General features: G+C 31.3%; 1 protein-coding gene across 1 annotated transcript; it reads left to right on the top strand.

The window, feature by feature from the left end:
• The first annotated feature begins 206 nt into the window (after nucleotides 1-206).
• Nucleotides 207-17,605, top strand: LOC111639815 (nuclear pore complex protein Nup214-like). Its single transcript, XM_023385768.1, has 7 exons — nucleotides 207-900; nucleotides 977-1,125; nucleotides 1,214-1,348; nucleotides 9,078-9,225; nucleotides 12,158-12,330; nucleotides 12,399-12,426; nucleotides 17,483-17,605. Exons 1-7 carry the CDS (start codon nucleotides 548-550, stop codon nucleotides 17,514-17,516), a joined length of 1,020 nt encoding a protein of 339 aa, XP_023241536.1. The 5' UTR covers nucleotides 207-547; the 3' UTR covers nucleotides 17,517-17,605.

Raw genomic sequence — 17,605 nt, 5'->3', positions numbered from 1 at the left:
ATTTCCAGCAACTTTTGTTTTTCTGAATGAATAAGAATATCTTTAACTCTGCATAAGTTTAACTACATACTTTAGAAAATGGATTTCTTAATATATAAAACTATTAACAGACTTACTTTATACTTAATTTTAAATTAAATATATAATTCTATTTATAAATAAGCTCTGTTTAGTTTTGATTATATTAAAAATCTAATAAAGTCTTTTATTTATTTATTTTGCTATATTATTAAAGGATGATGATGAACAGACTCAAAAACCTACTTCAACAGCTAAAACATTATCTACTGGTTTCAAATTACCATTTAACACACCAACAACTGCTACTTCACTATTTGGCTCAAAAGTTGTTACTGTTTCTGCAGCTATCACAACTCAGAGTGATTCTGAACAAACTCAAACACCAATATTTAATTCATCCCCTAAAGTAACATCAACTTCTGAAACCATAATAACTAGTGCAAGTCAAAGTCCATTTTCATTAACAACAATTGCTGCTTCTACTGTTGCTACTACTACTACTTCTACTACCACCATTACTGCAAGCATGACTACTACTAACACAACTACTACTACTGCTGCTTCTCCTCCTGCTGAACAGAAAAGTACAAGTGACACATCTACATTTGGCAAAGAAATACCAGTTAATGTGTTTGGTCAACAAGCACAGACAGTCGATACATTTAACAAACAAGCTTCCCCTATATTTGGACAAACAGTTTTTAATAATAATGGCTTTGGGATATCTTCAACTACTAATTCAAGTTTTGGTCAATCTCAAGTATTCAGTCAGTCTCCAGTATTTGGTTTATCATCACCTACGACATCAAATGAAGGATCTGTCTTTGGTAATACCACAACTACTGGATCTTCTGTATTTTCTTTTGGGCAAACAACAAGGTAATTTTATTAATTTGGTATTAAATTATTATAAACATTTTCAAAATTTTTTTTATTAACGTATTAAAATTTTTAGCTCACCCTTTGGACAACAAAATGACGGAAACTTACTTGGACAGTCTTCTTTTTTCTACGGATTCGGTAATAAACCAATCCCAGTAAATGCATCAAAAAATGTATTTGGTGGTAACGTTTCATCAATGGAAAATGATGGACAAAAGACTAGTTAGTTGAATAATTGTCGAAATTTAATCATGATTATGTTTACAAATTGGATTAAATTCCATACCAATAATAATTATTCTATTTACAGATCTATTTGGCAATCAAGGAGCTTCAAGTTTTGGGACAAAATTTGGTTCTTCCACTGGAGGAAGTTTTACTTCAAATACTGGAAGTGTAGCTCAGTCTGGTTTTGGGGCTTTTCAGCAAACTCAATCAAAACAAGGTTTGATACTTTCTAAAATATAATAATTATTTATTTAAAAATTTTATTCTCTTAGAATTATATATATCACAAATATGTTGGAAAAAATGATATACATAGATGCATTTTATTTATTTATTTATTAAAATTAAAAATTTACACATTTTTTACATTTATTAAAAAAATTTGATATGTAGATTTATATTAAAATTAAAATGTAGATTAAATGTTCCTCAATTCTGTTAAGTGACATAATTTAATCAAATTACTTACGAAACTAATATTTAGCCTAAATTTATGTTAGTTTAAAAGTTTCACACCCGTTTAGTTTATTATAAATTTTAAAAAAATACAAATTTTAAAGATTATTTAATTTATTTTTGATGTTTTTCTAAAGATGAAATTGAAAATTCCAAGTATTTTTTAATTAAATTTAAGTGTTGCATATTTGCAACACACCTAAGAATTCATCCAGGCTGTGAATGTATAGTGTATGTTCCAGAAATGTCACACACACTATACAATGAAATCTGTGCTATGTTACTTTAGAGCAACATGCTAGCCATAAAAACATAATGGAAATAGTTAGAGCTTGGCCTGTAGGATTGGAAATTTTATTGGCTCATTAAATTTTTTTTTACGATAGAATAATAATAGAAATTTAATTTTATTCCATATACAATATGAAATATAAGCGAAATTTATATTTTCTAAAGTTTTTCTTGCACAATGAATGTGAATAAATACAATATCATGTAAATACATAACAAAAACAAATATTCAAGAAACAATTTTTATTTTTTTCAATGAACATAAACAGTAAAAAAATAGTAGGTATATTATTTTAGTGATTATTCTTTTTCTCTTTGATTTGTATTGGCCCATTTATGCAGCTTGAACATGGTAGTAGTTCTGTTGAATTTAAAACCCGATTAGCATAAAAGATGGCTTAATGTGATAAAAAAAATCATTCAGGCCACATGTTGCAACACAGCTAAAAATTTAGAAAATGTTTAACAATGCAGGCAAAGTTATATTAAATAGCCATCATATTTGTGCTATTTTGTCCATAAAAAGGAGTATTGCCAACTGAGTGTTGTGATATTTTATGCCCTTCTATTGTAGTGCTTAATGTGTTAAATCACTCTTTAACACTTTAATCTTGCCTCACCGAAACATCCTAAACCCTGTGTAAATGCTAAACATGTAATCATTAAATGTAAAGAGATAATCAATCAGAAAGAATTTAATTAATATTGCAGACTGTCTCCAGTAATGAAATACAGAACTTGATTTTTTAATATTTTTCTGAAGTTCTTCAACTGATCTTTTTCTCATGTCACTGACAGGATACTTTATGGCAAATGTGGCATGTTTTGTTGTGAAGTGTGTCTCCAAATTTGACTTTCTGTTGTGCACCAGCTTTTCTTGGCAAATAAGACAAATTGGCAGGCCAATTGAGTTCAAGATAAATGTGACAGATTAAGTCCATTCAGTTTTAAAGACACAATGTTCATCTATTGTTTTGCTTAGGTTTTTTTTTGTAGCCATGTTGAAAAGCACCTTAAACAATATCTTTTATTTAACACATTATATAAATGTATTATATAAAAAGTTAATAAAAGAACTAAATGATTATTCAAAACTAGCTTTTTGGCCCTTGAGGTGCACAGGCTAAAAAGCTAGTTGGTTTGCTTCTGGGCGGCATCATTGTGTTCTGGTATAATTACAGTAGAGCGTCGTTTATCCAAAAGCTGGTTATCCGAAACGTCCGTTATCTGAAAGCATTCCAGTCGGCAAATTTAAATTTTCGCTAGTGCTGTGGTGCTGTAATCTTCGGCTATTTCTCGGGCTACTCAAATATTTTACGTTTTTGATACTAAATTAACATCTGAAGTATAATTTTTTATTGTTTTTATATTTTTCAATAAATTTATTTTGTTTGTACAAATAAAAAAATAATTTTTAACGATACAATAGTCTTCGTTAGGCTTAACATCGACGAAAATTCAACACAAAGTGACACGCAATGGAGAGAAATTTCAACATGGGATAAATTAATATATTTTTTCGTACATGATTCGTTATCCGAACCACCCCAGTGCCCAATTGATTCGGATAAACGACGCTCTACTGTACATATTATGGCCAATGCCTACCTTGTGTATCAATCTTTTAAAACCTAAGAACTCCAATTAAAATTACACTTTAAAATACTAATGTACTGTACTATACATTAGTGAAGAAGAAATTTTTAAGGACCACTAAAAGTCCAGGAGAAAAATTCAGAAAAGCTAAGAATTTAACTGTTTAAAACATGAAAAAGCACAGTTTAACAAATAATAATAAACACTATTCAGTAAAACTGCATTTGTCATAAACTACAAAAACAACCACTCATACTTTTCAATGCAATGTTTGAATACGCCATCTTTATTGATTTATTTTTAATCTATGTAGAAGTCCAACACGTGCAGTTAAATGGTTGAAATTCTAGTGTTAAAATTTTTAAAATGTAAATTGTTCCAGAGGACAGCATTCATTTTTATTTTTAAATTGAAATCAGTTTTTTATCCTGAGGAAGGGTGTTTAAGTTGTAAGTTAGATTAGGGACTCAGCTTGGTTTCTGGTTAGGTTAAATTAGATTAGAGTTTGTTAGCTTTAGTCATCTGGTTAGGTTTGTCCTAGGTTATGGTAGGTTAGTTTAGTTAGTGAGTAAGTTAATGTGTTTAAAAAAAATAAAAAATAATCGTTTGTCTTGTCTAGTTTGTCGTCGTGTTTGTTTGTTTTCACACTGTCTGTCTAGCTGTTAATAGTATTAAGATTTGCGCTCACATTCAGTTTTATTAGTATTAAGTAGATATAAGTCTTCCTACTAACAGCCACTTGACACTAACTTCTACACTTAGCTATTTGTGGCAGCACTCAATTATTGGTGTTTGCTACACTCGGCTTTTCTTTTAGACCCTTCTGGGGACTATGGCCTTGCAGCCTAAAAACTGCCTGCCAACATCAAATGTAGAGGGTACAATAGTCATATGTATGCCATTCAGAGGGATTCTATCTTTCTCTACTATCTATTTCCTCTTCCTCCTCCTTCCCCCTTACCCTCTTTTCCGCCGGCTAAACATCTTGTCTACAGCCAATATCTTTTATGTATATATGTAGTTTCCACAATCCTGTACATCCCCTTTACCTTTAAAGACTTGCACAAGAATACTCTTCCTCCATTCGTCTGGGATCTTGGTGCAAGGTCTAAAGTCACAGCATGATCAAGTAGTCTTTCTCCCTCTCGATTCCTTTCTCCCACATTCCACCTCCCAAGAACTCTTCTTTCTGCATTCTTCCTCTTCACAACATGACCATTTAAATCACCCCCACAGATTAACCTCTCATTCACAGGAAACAGACATTATAACTTGGTCAAGATCTATCCAAAAGTTTGTCTTCTCTTCTCCATTACCTGGCTGAGGAGCATACACACACACAATCGTAATGAAAATTCCACCAACGTCCAACTTAACACTCATAAATCTATCACACCTTCATTAACCTCACAGACTCTGTCTTTTAGAACTTTATCAACTACGATATCAACTTTATTCCTTCATTTCTCATTTGCTCCACTCACAAACAGCTTGTACTCTTCACCAAGTTCTTTATCTTTATTTCCTTTCCATCTTGTCTCTTGCAGACACAAATAATAAATTATAATAATAAACAATGAAGGCACCAAATAAAAAAAGTTGCAAGAATGGCTAATTTTTGAAAAATTTGCTCACTTTGACTTTTCAAAAAGCAATTTTAAGAATGACAAAAAGCAAACACAACTTGAGATATGTACACTTAAAATACAAGGTATGACAATTAAATTCCAGGACTGGGGTAATAAAAGGATACAAAGAACATATAATGAAAAACCCTTTTAATATGTTTCAAAGTAATCCCCCTGGAGGGCAATGCATTTCTCGCAACGCTTGTACAAGTTCTTGAAACACTTGGCAAAGTCATTTCCGTTGACAGCTCTCAATTCCTTGGTCACATTGCACTGTATGTCCTCCAGGTCGTCGAATCTTTCTCCCTTCAATGTGATTTTGATTTTCAGAAACAAAAAATAGTCACAAAGCGACAAATCTGGTGAGTATGGAGGATGGTTAAACTCCACAATGCCACATTTGGCCAAAAACTCCTTGACAACAGTCGCAGTGTGCAGGCGGGCATTGTCGTGCAGCAGTACTCAGCTTCCTCTTGCTGTAAATTGAGGCCTAACCCGACGAATTCTCTTCAACAGTCAATCCAAAACTTGTACGTAATAATCCTTATTAACTGTCTGACTTGAGGGAACAAATTTTTTGTGAATGATCTCTGTGTCAAAAAACATGATCAGCATCACCTTCGTTTTCGATTTTTCAAAGCAGAATTTCTTTTGCCGTGGAGATTGTGGCAAGCGCCATCCATACTTTGTCTCTTGGTTTCTGGGTCATACTGGAAACACCATATTTCGTCACCTGCTATTATGGAATCCAGTAAAGAGGGGTCATCATCATCTTGAATGAACTGTTGACATGCTTCCAGCCAGAGTTGCTTTTGGTCTTCAGTGAGATAGTGCAGAACGAAGCAGGGGCAGATTTTTCTTTTGCCCAAATCTTCGGTGATGATTAAGTGAGTTGTCTCCACTATCATCCGAATAGACATTCGATGGTCATATTGCAGCAAGTCTCTGATTTTTTCGATGTTTTCTGGTGTTCGAACTGATTGAGGTCATCCAGGGCGAGCATTGTCCTCAAGGTCTTTCTGACCATCCCTGAAATGTGCAAACCACTCTAAAACACGAGAGCGGGATAGCGCATCATTCCCATAAACTTGCTTGATGAGGTCATACATCTCTGTTGCACTTTACCCAACTTGTAACAAAACTTAATGTTCTCTTTTTGTTCTATGACAAAAATGTGATAGCACTTTCTCACAGCAATATGTGAATGGAGTACAGGAAAAGAACAAGTTATGAGACATGAAAAAATCTTTGCAGACAAGTATCCAGATGGTTGAACTATTATGATAAGCTTAGACAAGTTTCTGCATGCTGACACTGCAGTGCTACATGACCAGTCCTGGAATTAAATTGTCACACCTTGTATGTCTAATATCAAAATAGTATGACTAAATGATCAAATTTCATTCAAAATACATTTAAAAATACCCACTTTGATTTTTCAAAAAGCAAAGATTCAGATGTTGATTATCTACAATTGTTAACAATTGCTTCTTAAAATTTGTTGTTTTTTGATGAAAAATGCTTATTAATGCATTAAAAATTATGAGCAATACAACAGCATTTTTGGTAAAATCTGATAGTTTTGATAATAGCTTTGTATAATTTCACATTATTCTACTGACAATGCTGACTCAAGAAAACATGTTTACATTCTTTCAAATTACTGTATTATATAGATAATAAATAACAATAATAAAAATAGCTCTTACCAGTAACACAACTTATTGTAACAGTTGCATGTGAAATAAAATAGACTGCAGTAAATCTTAACAGTCAACATATCTAAATATAATAAAACTTAATATTATTTATATATATATACTTAAAATAATTGCCTTTATAATAACAGTAATTGCCAGGTTGCCTTTATCAACAATACATTGTAACTTGTAGTAAACTTGGATGCAAAGAATAATGCAGTTTCTGAATGTATCCATCTAAAAGAGAATACTAAGTTGCAAAAACAACAAAGTGACACAGACTTACAACTACATGTGCCTCTCCTTAATTTCTTGCTTTCACATTTCTCCATTGCCAACATTGTCTTGCCCAGTAGAGGGCATCTGTGCACTCACTTATTAATCACTTTGTTTGGCTTCCCTGCTCACCATCCCCTCCATTCCCTCTTTGTACCCCTTCACACACATTTTTCTCTCCCTGACGTCACACTTCATGCATCTTAGTGCCATGAAGTTTTGCAAGACCTATAAAATAAATGAAATCACCATTACGTGAATAAAATCCTTTAAAAATTTTATAAATGAAACTATGATAGTTTTATTTTTATTTTCAATTTTACTTTGGAGCCATATGTATGTAACCAAAGAGCCACATGTGGCTCGCAAGTTGCAGTTTGCTGGTTTCTGATTTAGAATATATGAATTAATTATTTATTTGTTTTTTAATAATTGCAAGTTGTTATCAGCTTTTAATTCATAAATTATACACCCTTTGTCAGAAAAGTTCCAAGACAAAGCTCATAAAAAATAGAAAATTACAATTACTGAGTAATAATCCTAGACTCCTGTCAAAGTAGTCCCCTCAGCTGTCTACACAATTGTCAACATTTCTGGAGGTCTCGGAAGCAAGCAGAGAGAGTTTCAAGTGTGATGCTTGTTAACTTATTTGTCGCAGCCCATTGGACATCTGCAGTATTTTGATGAAATGTCCCTTTCAGTTGCAACCCTTTGTCAGAAAAGTGTGATTTTTTTCTTGTTTCTGCGAGTGAAAAAACAACTGAAAGGGACATTTTGTCAAGATATCACAGACATCCAATGGGCTGTGACAAATGAGCTAACAAGTATCACACTTGAAGCTTTCTCTGCTTGCTTCCAAGACCTCCAGAAGCATTGGCCAATTGTATATAGATAAGCAATCAAAGCCGAATTAACGAGCTAGAAGCAGCTATAATATATGTATATAGATAGTTGAATGAATTACTACTACTACTAAAGGATGAGGAGGCCTTGACTAGTTGGTATAGCATTGGAAGAGAAATATGACAGGAAAGTGTGAAGCATAAGATCTCAGAGTGTCCACCGAGTGCCATTAATTAAACAAACCAGAAAGACAATTAGATTACAGTGTGTAGAGCAACATAATTGCAGAATAACAACCCCCTATGTTAGAGGCAGTAGAGGCCCTTTCTGCACGGACTCTAAAATTACAACTGCATATGTACAATTCCCTCTCGTAAGAGGGTAGAAAAAACAATCTCCTTTCTTCGGAGGGAACAAAAATAAAAGAAAAGAGTATAACAAACTGAAAAAACGTGTGTTAGAAAACACCACCAATCGGGGGTGAGTAAGACTTGGAAGCCTAACAACAGCTGTTTGGCTATGGACTTCCAATTACAAACGTAAAAAAAAACCTCCTTAACAGACTCCTTAACAAGAACAACGGGAGGGACTGACAGAACAAGAAAACAACCTCCTGTCTTTGGAGGAGGGAACAAACAGAACAGGGCACATACAACAAGATCTCCACAACCAGGGAGCACAAAACATGGAAACCTTAAACGGCAGCAGCATAGCCACAGGGCTCCGAACAATTATGTATACAATCCTTGTTGGTACAGGGGGAGTGCTTTGACAGGAGCTAGGATCATTACTTGGTAATTGAAATTTTCTATTTTTTAGGAGCTTTGTCCTGGAACTTTTCTGATAAAGGGTGTACATCATTCAGAACATTATTACTTATTAGTCTATTATTTCATGACAATTTATTCAATAATTCATTCACTAATAATTATCCTCTGATTTTATATTATAAATTTTAAACAACATTCCAGAGTACAAAATATTTTTCACTCTAGAATGTTTTACAAATCACAATTTGAAGTTATTTGAATAAATAAAGGACAATTTTGAATTGATTTTAATAAATTACAATGCATTTCTAAACATATTAAAAAACTAAATTATGATAATTTATTAAACTAATAAATTTATTGTGATCATTTTTTTTTCCAATTAGATTCTGCATTTGGAAGTGGATTTAGTTTTGGAAGTGGGCCCACATTTGGTGGTTCTCCTACTTTTGGCGGTTCTCCAACATTTGGAAGTGGTTCACCGTTATCTGTACCAATTAGCAGTTCTTTTATGTCTTCAAATCAACCTTCTAGGTTTGAAAGGTTTGCTTAATTAGATATTATAGGAAATGCTGCAGGGAAATAAGTTTACTAACAATATATACTTAACATTGAACAGTATATTGTTATGTAATTTGTATGCATGACTAATTGGATGCTTATTCAAAAGCACCATTGCAAAGCATTTTTGAAATTCTTTGTAACTGCAGTTTAGTATTAGATATGTATCCACAAGTTTCCAGAACGTGTTTTTGAATTCTGCCACATAAGGTTGTATGTTTTGGCAGCCATTAAGATACTGCTAGTTGTTAGTGTAGGTCTGCAATTTTTAGTTTTTCATTGGCAATATGCCTTATAAAATATGCCAGTTTAGGTGGACATTGTGCAGTGGATAATAGCCAGAGAGTTCATTATAAATGGTTTGAAGCTGTGTGCGATGTACTTGTACATGAAAACATGATGCATTGAAATTGTCCATGTATTCAACAGTTCCAGTTACATTCATTTCCATGTGATAAAAATTTAAGAAGAGAATGAGAAACCAGCCACGCATGTACATCCAACTAGATAAATAACTTTGCTATCATTAGACACACACAAGTCCACATAGAATGATTATTTGCAGATAGGGTTTGTAATTGCTCTACATTTGTCTTAAGGACACAAATGTTTTGTGACAATCTATTAATTAAAATATTCACCTACTTTACCACTTGAAAAATAATTATAAGAGTCAAGACTCATGTAATTAAACATTTCTTGGTAATCATAGGCTTTACTTTTAATAAAGTGTTCAAATATACTGGATATTCCAAAGGCGGCCATTCTCTCATGTTGTTATTCCATGATTTTATAGTACTAATTGATAAAAACAACTCCATTTTAAAATTACACAATACAAGTTTATGGAATAAACTATAAAATAGTCCAAAAATTTTTCATTAGACTTAATTTATGATATTCTGTGAATATTTTGGAATAATTTATGAATTAATAAATTTATAAATAAATCCTGATAGATGATGATAATGGAATATTAGTAAAATTATAGAGCCAATTTTGCCAATTATTTTCTAGGTAAATAAATAAATAGGACTTAGGTTTTCTTAATTTTACTTTAAATTTTTATCAGTTTTAAAAGATATTTTTCCACCATTCATGTAGCATGCTTTTTTCTTTACTTTAAAAAAAAATTAAATTTGTATAAAAGCGATTGAAAATACTCTCATTATAATTTAAAATATAAAAACCCTTACAATTAGTAACAAAGTGGGTGTTATGAATGAATTTCTATTAATCATTTCAAAATCAATTAGATTCTCAATTCTATAGTTCTGTAGTTCTTGCAGCATCTTAATGGCAATGCAACGGCAGCACTACAGTATCAGAAAATATATAAACCTTCTCTGGAAACTTGTGGATAGTAATTAACTTAATATGGAATACAAATGAAATATTGCAATGCTCATGTTTGTTGTTATTAATATTCTTCATTTATGATAATTTCTTTTTTTATTTTTTACTAGAATTTTGATTCATTATATATTCAATTTTATTCTCATGAATATACTATTTGTATGTATAAATAGTTAATAATGTAATGTTATGTTAGAATAAACACATTTAATTTTCTGATCTGTTTAGATAAATATAATTCAAAATTTTTAAGGTATGTTCTATTCTCATTTTTATTATGAGAATTATATCTTCAAAGCTGAAGTTCAGAACAGTTCTATCTTTATAAACTATGTGAGAAAGTATGCTGATACTTTTAATAATGTCATCCAATTAAATAATTCAGATGTGCTGATTTGAAACTAGAAGCATAATTTTTATATAATAGTGATTATCATTCATTGTGTAATCAAATTATAACTCTCCTTAGATCTAATAAACTACCATACAGAACTCTACAATTCATACATTTTTATGGAGCATATGATTTAGGATTCCACTCATGACCCTTACTTTTTACTAATTTTCTCTCAAAAAAGATTTTTGCAAATAACAATGTTAAATTCTGTTGCTTTTCACCAGAAGCAATGCTGTCAATGTCAATATCAATTACTGTGTCTTTTTTCCAATACTACATTCTTAGAAACTTTACAATTTACTTCTGGTGTAAATTGTGGGTGTATATGTTACTAAAACACTTTGAATGGTATTTTATTTAAAAAGTTTTTGTTATGATTATGAATTTTTTATATTTAACTTTTAACACATTTATTTTACAAAGTTCTCAAAATGATTTGGCACACTGTTTGTTTGGGAAGCATGTGTGTTCTTCAGTGTAAAATAATTCATTTTATCAAACAAAAATTGGTGAGTGTTTTTAAAATAAATATTAATTCCATTACAACAATGTCTGGGAAACAATCATGATGCTGCTAAATGAAAACAAATGAAGAGTGGATAAAACCAATGAGCATGTAGTTGATGTGGGTTTACACTTCACTAATGAACTGGCTGTGTAAAGTTTTCTAATTTCTTCATGTGCTTAACATCTAAATAGGGCCAGTTCCTCTAGAAAGTTCTCCCAAGAGGTATTCCCCTTGGCAGATCACTGAAGTGTTTTGCATTATCTTATTCCATCAATCTAATCCAAGAATTAAAAACAAATACAGGTAGAAATTGAGAAGAATTGCAAAAACCATTTAAATTTGTGATTAACCCAGTTGCAAAGGTTCTGTCTCAATTTCTTGTCACAGTAACTTATCAAATAACTTATTTTTGCATTCAGTATTTTGTTTTATAAGTTGTGCCAATGTAAATAATTCATACAGGCACAACTAGTGAACAGTAATTTGTATTCCATTATATTGATTATCTTTTTAATGCTTGTTTATTTTATGCAAAAGTTTTGTGACTAAAAATGCAAGAATGAAATTTTTTAATCCTTTAAATTTTAGCACGATATTCAATTACAAAAATTCATAAACTGATGATTTTTCATTTTTTAATTTAGTTTTGCTTCATCTTCTGTACCAACTTTTGGTTCTCTTGCTGCACAAGCACAGGCACCCACATTTGGAGGTATGGCTCAGCAAAACACAATGGGTTTTGGAAGTATGACACAGCAGTCAACAGGAGGAGGAGTATTTGGAAGTAATAATATGTTTGGAACGAATCAGTTTGGAAGTGAGTAACAAAATACTTAAAATTATAAACTGAATAATGCTTAAATAATTTTAAAAATTGTTTTATAGGTCCTCCTGCACAGTTTGGATCTCGAGAGTAAGTGTTGATTTTTAAATAGATACCTCATTTAGCAAACTTAGTTTAATTACTTATACATAAAGTTATAATATAGAACAAGAGAGAAAAAATAGTGAGTTAGATTATAATTAATTAATTTTAACATATCAATGACCAAATGGCTGAGATGGTAGTCTAATTCAGAGCTCAAATTTTTATGAAAGGCCTCATATCACTAGCTGTCTGCCCATGGTTGTGATAGGTATGAAAAAAGCTCTTAGTACCTGTATAACAGTTTTAAAAGTTTTGTGCAGTTTTCTAATTTTATTTGAAAGAAATGATCAAAACTATCAACTGAAAACATTAGAATAATAATTTTTCTTTCTTAATCAATCTTTTTCATGAGATAGCTTTGTTCTTTTTAAATTGTAAAATTCAGATGTCATTTATTCTGTAACATTTTTACAATATTCTGTTTTTGGATGGAACAAGATAAATTTTTAAAAATGTGCATGCTGGAGTTTTAAATTCTGAATATAATGCAGTAGAGTCTCGATAACCCGGCAGTCCGGATAACTCGGCCACACCCTGGCAGGGCAAAAAAATCCTTAGTTAATTAATTTTCATTATAGACAGCTTTATGCCTCATAAAGTATTTTTCTGAGGTCTGTCTTATCAGGTAAATTACTGTACAGTGTATTCATTAATTTTCATTTTCATGTAGTAAAGACACTATTCTTTCATAAAGGAAGTACTTTCCTTTGTTTAAGGGTATTTGGGCAGTTTATTCTCTTGTATTCTCAAGTAAACAATACATACAAGTACAGTACAGTATTTTCTGAGGAAACACTCATACTTATTTTTTTTTAACCCCATTCCTGATAACCTGGCATTTTCACAAACTTGGCCACCCTTCAGTCCACATTGGGCCGAGTTTTTGAGACTCTACTGTATCATGATAAATGATTTAAAAAAACTAAACTACATAAAAAAACCATAAAATGTATACATTATTGTTACGAGCTGTGGGGCTTGGGATATAGATTCAAAATACAGTTTACCGAAACTTACGCTTTTTAGATACACTAACGAGAAAAAAAAGTTATATAACTCGTTAACAGAAAAAAATTTCCAATGTTCTTTTTTCGAATCATTCTTGTTTCTTTTTTTTTTTTAATCCTTCTTTTTTGTTCTGCCACTCTCCTCCGAAGCCGGCGCAACATTATGATATAAATATAGTAGAAAAACTACACATTTTATTTTTGTGTTTTTTATGTAGTTTAGTTTTTTTTTCTATCATTTATCACAGTATTCCATTCAAAATGTAAAAGTCTGGCATGTGCAATTTTAAAAATTTGTGTTGTTCCAAAAACCAAACATTGTAAAGCCATTTTAGAATAAGTGACAGCTTTATTGTTTTTAAATTGTAAAATTCAGGTTTCTCCTGAAGGTGGTCAGTTAAGAAGACTGAAAATGTTAGAATAATAAATGTTCACTGCAGGATAAATGGCTGTGTATTCTGGTTAAAGATTATAATGAGAAATTGTTTAGAGAGTATAAAATATAGTGTACAATAGAGCTATTACCAAAGAGGTGATAAATTATTAATACAGGTATCCCTTGCTTAACGTGTGAAATTAATCACAGCAAATCCCTTTATATATGTAGCAGAAGTTTTAATTAAAGACAGTTAGATATTCAGTTTAATTATGATAGTTGTGAAATTTAATACTGTTAATGTAATGTTGTATACTTGTTTAGAAGCTTATTTTAAAATTTTACTTCACATTTTGTTTGTGTAAAATCTAATTGAAATGTTTGCAGATAAAATGCATATTGGGCATATTATGTATACTTTTTAAGTTTCATAAAGGATACAACACTAAACAAACAGTAAAAAATACTCATAGGGGGCTGTCCATAGATTATGTCTGCATTTTTCTTGAAATTTTTACTCTTCCTCTCCTCATTGTCCAAGTTTCCACAACCCCTCCCCTCTGCACATCCAACAAAATTTTCAAAATCTTTATCACTTTATGAACAATAACTTTTGAAATAAACATTTAAACGGACATCTGTTGAAGTTCAATGTCTCTTCTCCTCCTTGTCCAACTTGTCATAACTCCCTCCATCCCTTCCAGTGTGGATATCATTTATGGACAGCCTTTAGTGTGTATGGGGAAGATGCTCCCAAATGTCAAACATGTCAAATGTGGTTTTAAGTTTCATTCAGAAATTTTAAACTAAAAGATACAAAATATATGGGGCACCCAAAAGCTGTTGACAAAGAGAAATTTCAGGAAGAAATTGTTAAAAATCAATGAATAACAACTTGTGAACTTGCAGCAAATCTTGGTGTGTTACCAACATGATAATTGTGTTCCACATGCATAAAGTTAAAAAAAAAAAAAAAAACTGAATTGAGTATAATTTTGTCTGACAAAGTTAGGCAGCTCTAAGGTTTCATTTTATTTTTAAATTAGTTACACATTTTTATCGAAATTAAAATGAAAATATACGTCTTCTTTGTTATTAACTAAAAATTTATTCTAGCAGGTGGTGATTATTTGGTCGAGTACTAAGGTACAGCTGTATTTGATTAATGTGATTTTGATATACACAGTAGCATTGAGGGATTAATTAATCGTGTTAATCAAGGGATACCTGTAGTAACTATTTTCTATAATAATTAAAATTTATAATTTTAATTTTGTAGAATAAGGAAACTCTACAATATTAATATACTAAAAAAATTATTGTCACTTTTTTAATTTCCTGTATCAAAATGGTCAAGTGAAATTTTCTCCCTCGGACATGAGAGTGGACTGACACATATATATATGTCTTAAACCCTCTTTTTTCTTTCAGTTAAATGATCCTATTTATAAGGTGCTCCACAAAAGTATAGAATTGCTGCAACTTTACTACTATACAAAGATTAGGAATTACACATATGATGTAGCTACCTTTCTTATATTGTTCAGGATTTATGAATTAAAACATAATTTGTTGAAACTCATAGTTTCCTATATTGCAGAAAACAGCAGAAATTGTAAATAAACTAATTTTAAACATCACAAAAGTATAGAATTGACTAGTAAATGAATGTAAAAAGCATTAAATACTACAAAATAGTATAATTTAGTAATTTATTTGTGCACCTCCTTTACTAATAACATCAAAAATGCAATTTGGAAAGTTATCAACAAGGTTTTTTATGATCGGTGCCTTGGGGTAGTTCCAAGCAGTGACAATTGCTTGTTTTAAGTGTTCAACATCAACATACTGAAGATTTTGGTCGTAAATTCAGCCATCCAAGATCCCCAAACGTTTTCTATAGGGTTGCAATCAGAAGAATGGAACTGACCAATCTATTTATTTTCAAACCATTGTTTTGTATCTTGTGATACATGGCTAGATAAGTTGTCCTGTTGGAAAATAACAGGAATTCTTCTGAATCTACATGTGTATGGCAGCAATTTGTTTTCCAGAACTTGTTGATAGTCAGCACTATTCATGCGACAGATAATGAATGCCAAATCCAATTTCTTCAAATCCAAATCCAATTGAAGTGCTTTTTCTTCATTGGGAAAAATGAAGAAAAAGCACTCCAAACCATAACTTTCCCACCACTGAAGTTCCTTTGTGAAAAGTACTTGGGCTCTTTTTGTAAATCACACTAGTAGAATGCTAAACCAATCTGGCCCGCTCAAATTAAATTTTTTGTCATATAGGTAATTTCTTGAGCTAGCATGATAGGTCTAAACGAAACAAAAAACTTACCTTATTCCACTGAGTGGCCATATTTTTCCTAGCAAAATTGAGTCAGGCAGCTTTGTGTTCAGGCTTAAGAGCAGGGGCACTTCTCATTTAAGACCGAACAATGTTGTCGTCGTTATGTAAAACCCTTCAGTTTCATGATGTACTTGAATACCCAAATTGTCTCGAATGTGACACATGGACGCAGTGGATTAGAGGCTGCATTAATAATTCATCTGCAGTCTCATAGGGTAAGCGTTGAAGGATGTCCACTTCTATGCTTTGCTCCATAATTTGCAGGATTTGACAATAATGCTTAACTACCTTTTTCGAATGCTTAATGCTTTTTGCTACTGCCTGATGACTTAAACCAGTGCTTCTCAAAGCTACAATTTGTCCTTTCTCAAAGTCTGTTAAATGGGTACAGGGCATGATGAAAAAAAATACTTTCACACTTCAAACTTGCGAGAAAGATGGCTGTTCTATACTTATGTGGCAGTATATAAATTGACTTCATTGCTATTCCGCAGTCAACCACAAATTAGAAGCTCAAGTTTCCTAAAATTATGTTTTTATAAGTTAGAAATAGGTGCTGAATTACGCATTAAAAAAAAATCTAACTATTAGTGCATGTTCTGACCTCAAAAGAGCAATTTTTTGAGTGGTTCTATACTTTTGTGGAATACCTTATTTTTATGTAAAAAGGATAAGGACATAAATTTATTATATACTTGTGAGCACATGTTTATTCCTAGACTTATTACACCTTCTTTAGACACAAGACCAGCCTAAAAACATACGCATTTTGGACTTACTGTCCCTCATAAGCTTCTTTAGTAGGTCTGAAATGCATATGTTTTTGGAAAATAAATTTGTTCTAAGCTGGTCATGTCTAAAGATGGTGTAATAAGTCTAGGAATATAGAGGCTATCATAGTACTCACAAGTATATTTCAAGCTAAGCAAGAAGTGTATTATAGCAAATTTATTATGGATTAATGCTTCTACATTTTCTGTTACCAAATTTATAAGTTCAGTATTTCATGAAATGAAAGTTTCTTGGATTGCCAAATTAAGACCTTACATAACAACCAGATGTTTAGAAGTTTAATGATGCAAATGAAATATAGATCATTGATACATATATATTACACTTTAATTATATTCAAGTATGCATAAACTAGCATAGGACGACAAAATTTTGTTGACTTATGTTTACAGGATAAATATAGATTATACATAACATTTATTTGAGCATTTATTAAAATATTATTTTTAAACTAATTTTGAAATTAAAAATATTTAGCATTCTGATTATTATTTCTGTTTTCATTTAGGTCTGGTACAAATGCCTTTACTCAATGGCGATAGTGATCAAAATCATGTAAATATTTAATTTGTAGCATTTTCAAAAATAAAATATATATCTGTATCAAAAAGCTTAATCTGTCATGTTTTCT

The sequence above is a fragment of the Centruroides sculpturatus genome, unplaced genomic scaffold, assembly GCF_000671375.1.
Source record: "Centruroides sculpturatus isolate CEXI.00-Female unplaced genomic scaffold, Cexi_2.0 scaffold1096, whole genome shotgun sequence".
NCBI lineage: Eukaryota > Metazoa > Arthropoda > Arachnida > Scorpiones > Buthidae > Centruroides > Centruroides sculpturatus.
The sequence above is the reverse complement of the archived record's forward strand: the minus strand, read 5'-3'. Positions and strand labels throughout refer to the sequence as shown.

Coding starts and splice junctions, on each gene's coding strand:
- LOC111639815 (XM_023385768.1), top strand. CDS start 548: ATGACTACTACTAACACAACTACTACTACTGCTGCTTCTCCTCCTGCT. Junction 1,126..1,213: donor AAATGATGGACAAAAGACTA/GTTAGTTGAATA, acceptor TTCTATTTACAG/ATCTATTTGGCAATCAAGGA. Junction 12,427..17,482: donor GCACAGTTTGGATCTCGAGA/GTAAGTGTTGAT, acceptor GTTTTCATTTAG/GTCTGGTACAAATGCCTTTA.